General features: G+C 68.2%; 1 protein-coding gene across 1 annotated transcript; it reads left to right on the top strand.

Annotated features, from left to right (window-relative positions):
- Position 1: 1 nt before the first annotated feature.
- Positions 2–5862, top strand: TMEM184A (transmembrane protein 184A; the record flags this gene model as incomplete). The annotated part of the gene is made up of 8 exons (XM_015592477.2): positions 2–61; positions 2256–2421; positions 2860–2950; positions 3036–3111; positions 3202–3293; positions 3895–4064; positions 4514–4708; positions 5364–5862. Coding segments are annotated over 8 exons (1110 nt in total), but the record flags the coding sequence as incomplete, so codon positions are not given.
- Positions 5863–5901: the final 39 nt, after the last annotated feature.

Below are 5901 nucleotides of genomic sequence, written 5' to 3'. Positions count from 1 at the left end.
GCTGGCGCGCGGCGTCTCGGGCGTCTTCGTGTGGACCGCCCTGCTGCTCACCTGCCACCAGGTAAGCCCTCTCCTCTGCACCTCCTCACGACACCGCCTTAGGGGGCCATGGCCTCGGCTCAGCCTGGCCCCGCCGGGACCGTGGGGTCTGAAACGCTGGCCTTGGCATTGATGTCAGAGGCCCCGCTACATGGAGCAGTGGCCAGGGCCACTCAGAGGCGGCTCGGCAGGCTCGGCGGGGCAGAGGGGCTGGCTCCTCAGGAGCTGGGCCTGAGGACGGCGGGCTCTGCCAGGCAGAGGGCAGAGGGCCTTCGCTGAGAGCGTTTCGTCAGCCTGTCCACTGAGGTCGGTGGTGTCCCCTTTCACAGACCAGAGGACTGAGGCGCACGGCACCCCCGGAAGGCCGGTGAGGCCGCGACTCCACTCGGGGGAGCCGAGAACGGGGTCAGAGGGTGGCTTCTGGGGAGGGACGCAGGGGACAGAGGCTACGTGCCTGGCTTGGGGGGACAGGACAGCCCCTAGAAGGAGCAGCGCCAGGCCCGGTGGCGGAACGGTCTTAGGACGCTGAGGCCCTAAGAGTTCTCGGGCTTGCGGAAAGGGCTGGAAGGGCAGGCCCGGCCCGAGAGGCAGGGAGCTGGGAGCGGGAGCCCCTGGTGGGCTGGAGAGGGCCGCCTGGGCTGGAGGCACTCGGGACATGTGGCGGCCTCGAACATCAATGCGGGGTGTGGTCTTCAGCCTGGTGACCGGCGGCCGCGAGGACACCGTCAGGACAGTGTGGCTGGCACTGGCGTAGGGACCGGATTGGTGGGTGAGCCTGGGGGCAGGGGCCGTCAGGAGACCGGCAGGCAGGGAAGCAGGTGGCCGTCTCAGGGAGTCATCTGTCTGGCCTCGAATAACCAGACACACAGTACACATGACAAATGTTAAGCGGGGGCCACGGGGACTGAGGTGCAGCTGGGAGGGGCTGGGGAGGTGGTCCCTCCACGTGGGGCCGTCAGGGAGGACTGCCTGCAAGGGGCAGTGCTGGTGCTGAGTCTCGCCTAGCTGCCCTCGGCACCTCGACAGGTGGGTGACACGCTAGCATTTGGCGGGAACCACGCCTTCCTACCCGGTGGCAGGATGGTCAGGTCTGGGGTAGGCCGTGATCTCTAGGACAAAGAGAAGCAGGGGACAGGTGCCAGCAACCGCAGTCTGGGCCTTGGCTTCCCTCTGTCTAGCCTGGACCTCCTGTAACTTGGGGACCAGTGAGTGTATGCCTGAGCTTCCCGGGGCCCTACTCCCCGGACAGGGCTGACGGAGACCCGGCGGGCTGCAGATCCTGGGCCCCGCTGCCCGCTCCACTGCCAGGCCCTCTGCCCATCCGAGCCCAACAGGACAGAAAGGAACGCAGCCTCTCGCTTTAAAGACAGGAAGTAGGCTGAAGACGACAGTGGCTCGCCAAGGGCCACCCCGCCAGGCAGCGCTGGCACCGGGAGCAGAGTCCAGGTCTCCCGGGGCTGGTCGTGCCCTGCCCACTGCTCCAGCTGGGGAGGGAGCGGCTGATAAGGGGCCTGTCCCTGTCCCGCCTCTCCCCGTGCTGAGCCCTAGGAAGCCGGGCACGCACGTCTCTGCACATGCCACTCCCTCTGCCCAGCCTGCCCTTCGCCACCCTCTCCTCCTCCACGCACGCCACCTCCTCCAGGAGGCCTTCCGGGCGTGCTGTGAGACCATGGCCAGCCACTGGTGCATCCGGCTTCCCGGTGCCTCCTCCCCGTAAAGACACTCGGGGTCTCCGCGTTCTCGTGGAGGATGCGGAGGACCCTGCCAGGCTTGCGGGGAGCTCTCACGCCCCCTTCCCGCCACCCGGGCCTGGGACAGGGCTCTGCTCGCGCCCGACCATGCGTCGCCAGCAGGCTTGGCGTCCTCCTCGGCTCGTCCTGATGTTTCCACGTCACGTTCTGTCGGAGCACGTGCCCTCTTCCCCGCCGTGTGCCCGTGGGTGGCTGCAGCACGTGACCAGCCGGCCGCCACCACGTGCGGCGGTCACACTGCATCGCCATGAGCAAATCCTCCACAGGGGTCAGAGGGTCCCAGCCCTTTTCCCGTCCCCGTGGAAATGCCAGCCTGCCTTCCGGAATGACCGTCCCCTTGGGAGTCTCCTGGGCTGGGTGACCAAATGCACGAGCCACGGGCAAATGAGTGTCTGCTCACGGGGGTGGCGGGTGGCCCCACGTCGCCCCAAGGTCCCCAAGCCCGGCCTCGCTCCGCCCCCCCAGATCTACCTGCACCTGCGCTTCTACACCGTCCCCAACGAGCAGCGCTACATCATCCGCCTGCTCCTCATCGTGCCCGTCTACGCCTTCAGCTCCTGGCTCAGCCTCCTCCTCCTGGGGGCCCGCCAGCACTACATCTACCTGGATTCGATGCGAGACTGCTATGAAGGTGAGCCGCGCCTCCGAGGGCAGCCGTGAGGGCCCAGGAGGCCGGCGGCTGGGCCGAGTGAGGGGCCGTGGGGTCACTGGTGCCCAGGGCAGCTCGTGGACGTGGGACACAGAACTCCCGGACTCCCAAGGGGGGCGTCGAGGCTACAGCCAGGCCTGCCTGGAGCCGGGACGGGACGGAAAGTGGGGCCCTCGACAGGGCGGGGGCGTAAGAGCCGCAGGGACTGCTGGGGACGCCGGGGTGGCCTGTGGTCCTAGGGCCAGGCTGGGAGCCCCCAGGAGGGGAGGGTCCTGCTGTGTGACCTGCCCCTCAGCCTGTCCTCCAAGGACACCGAGGAGCTGTGTGGGGGTCCAGTGTGGGGCTGGGAGGCGTGGTGCCGGCGTGGCGCCTGCGCGGGCGCCCGGGCTCACTGCCACCGCGCCCGCCCTGGGCCCGCAGCCTTTGTCATTTACAGCTTCCTGAGCCTCTGCTTCCAGTACCTGGGGGGCGAGAGCACGATCATGGCCGAGATCCGGGGAAAGCCCGTCCAGTGAGCACCCCGCCCCCCCCCCGCCCCGGCAGCGGGTGGCCAGGGCCGTGTCCCCCAGGGGCTCACCGGGGACTTGTACGCACAGGTCCAGCTGCCTCTACGGCACCTGCTGCCTCCGGGGCGTGGCCTACTCCGTGGGGTTCCTGCGCTTCTGCAAGCAGGTGAGCGGGCTGCCCGGCCTCCCCAGCCGCCCCTCGCTGCCCACGTGCTGCCCGCGCAGCCACGGCCCTCACTCCGCTCCCCCACTGCAGGCCACGCTGCAGTTCTGCGTTGTGAAGCCTGTCATGGCCTTAGTCACCATCGTGCTGCAGGCGGTCGGCAAATACCACGATGGGGACTTCAGGTAAGGCTGGCAGGGGGCGCGGGCCCGGCCGGGCAGCCGGGAGGCAGGTGGGGCTCTGCACGTGAGGACGGCCTCCCCTCTCGGCGAGGCCCTGGCAAACCCACCCCGAGGTGTGGGCCCGGGCTGTGAGGCCGCCCTGCTCCGCAGCGGCCTGCCCGGGGGACAGCGAGGGCTGGACTTCAGGACAGTGGCCCAAGGCCCACATCTCACACATGCTCACACGTGTGCTCACACACGCTCATGCACACACAGTACTCACATGCACACATGCCTGCACTCACACACGTGCTCACACGTGCTCGTGCACACAGTGCCCGCGTGCACACACTCACACGCATGCTCACACGTGTGCTGTGTCCACGACGCAGGGGGCCGTTCCTTCAGGCTGTCCCCAGGTGGATGGGGAGGGGGCAGGAGGAGGCCGCATCTTGCCTCCGTCAGGACGCCCTGCAAGGACCTCTGCCGACTGCCCCCGGCTCCTGGCTACTCCCCTTAGGTGCCACCTGCCCCCCAGACGAAAGCTACGGGTCCGGGTCACGGGTGGGGAGGGCGCAGAGGTCGCGGGTCCCACTCTGACCCCTGGCACCTGCTCTGGCCCCAGCGTCCACAGCGGCTACTTCTACGTCACTCTCATCTACAACGTGTCCGTCAGCCTGGCTCTCTACGCCCTGTTCCTTTTCTACTTCGCCACCAGGGAGCTCCTGCAGCCCTTCGAGCCGGTCCTCAAGTTCCTCACCATCAAGGCCGTCATCTTCCTCTCTTTCTGGCAGGGTGGGTGGGGCGGCTGAGGGTTCCACCCCCAGTGCCCTCGGGCCCAGCCTGCAGCGTAGGTCAGTGACACGGCCCTCTTAGCGGGAAGATGGACAGCTCTGGTGCAGACATGCCGGCAGTGGAGGGGACCCATCCCTGCACTTGGCAGAGTCGGACAACGCAGCAGGCCCACGTCTGCGGTTGGGGAAGTCAGGGAGACCCTTGGGGAGCCCCTGGAGGTCCACTGTGCCGAGACCCCAGCTTCTCGGGCCCCTGCAAACCTTGCTCTCCCCCTCTGTGGTAGACGCCCCAGGGCCAGCCCAGGAGCCTTTGCGGGGCCTGAGCCTCATCCTCTCCTCGGACCCCCACCAAGACCCCAAAGCCAGCATCGGTGGGATTCTTGGCTAGAGTCAGTGCCAGTTCGGCCTCCTGTTCGGGGCGGGTGCCTAAGTGGCCTTCACCACTCACAGGGATGCTGCTGGCCATTCTGGAGAGGTGCGGGGTCATCCCTGAGGTCCAGACCACAGATGGGAGCAGGGTGGGGGCCGGCACGCTGGCCGCCGGCTACCAGAACTTCATTATCTGCATCGAGATGCTGTTTGCCTCCATCGCCCTGCGCTATGCCTTCACCTGCCAGGTGTATGCGGAGAAGGACAACTCGCCAGGTACATGGGCCCTGCCAGCGGGCTGGACCGTGTGCAGCTCCCGGGCCGGCATAGTTATGGTGTGGGGTGGGTGTGCCCGGCCCTGCCTTCCCCTGGGCCCCCTGGGCACTATGTTCCCCACATAGCCCAGGGGATGCCCGCCTGAGAGATAGGGAGGCCCGAGATCCTAGACAGGCACGCGGCCTGCACCTGGCTCAGGGGAGAGACCGGGCAGGCTGGCAGCAGAAGCCCGCGGTCTGAGCAGGGGACTGGCGGCTGGGCCCCAGGCCCCTGAGGTGATGAGGGTGGGTGCCGCCGGGGCTGGAGGGGCAAGGGCTGGCCGGTCCTGGTGTCCTGAGTGACTAGCCTGTTTGGGTAGGCATGGCCTGTGGCTGCGCCCGGTAGCCTGGAGGGAAGGTGGGGGCCAGCTACAGTGTTCTCTCCTGCGGTCTCGTATGGGCTCGGACAGCCGTAGACGGAGGAGCAGGGCTGGCATTTGGGGGTCTTGGGAGTCTCTCTCTGCTGGCCGAGGCCAGGACCTAGAGATGCAAGAGCCCAGTCCTGGGCAGCCCAAGGACGGCAGGAACAAGCCAGGCCACCCGGGCTACGGGTCCGCGGGAAGCAGACGAGCCCACGGAGCCCCCAGCCCCCACCCACGCACGCGCTGCCGCCCCAGGCCCAGGGGCACCTTTGCAGAGCATCTCCAGTGGCCTCAAGGAGACTGTGAGCCCGCGGGACATCGTGCAGGACGCCATCCACAACTTCTCGCCCACGTACCAGCACTACGCGCAGCAGGCCACGCAGGAGGCATCGGGGCCCGGCCTGGGCAGGCTCCCCTCACCCGGCACCCACCCCAGCGTGGCCGGACGGTCTGGCGGAGGCAGGAAGAGCCGCAGCGTGGAGAAGAGGGTGCTGATCCCCTCGGAGGAGCTATAGGGACTGGGTGGTCCCGGCCTCCGCGGAAGGACAGGGCCCCTCGCCCACCGCCCACTTGCCAAAGGTCAAGCCTCTCCAGGGAGACCTGCCAGGCCGTGGAGCCCACTCCCCCACCCTGCCCGCCCCGGGAGAGGGTACTGCAGCTTGTTAGCTCACACATGGCCACCCACACGGCAGGGACAGCGTGGCCTTCCTGACAGACAGATCCCAGGCTGGGCCGCGGTGGGAAAGGGTGGCCGGGGAGCTTGGCCGGGGAGCTTGGCCGGCACAGCGCTCGA

The sequence above is a fragment of the Pteropus alecto genome, unplaced genomic scaffold, assembly GCF_000325575.1.
Source record: "Pteropus alecto unplaced genomic scaffold, ASM32557v1 scaffold56, whole genome shotgun sequence".
NCBI classification, from domain to species: Eukaryota; Metazoa; Chordata; class Mammalia; order Chiroptera; family Pteropodidae; genus Pteropus; species Pteropus alecto.
This window is presented reverse-complemented; position numbering and strand designations above follow the sequence as displayed.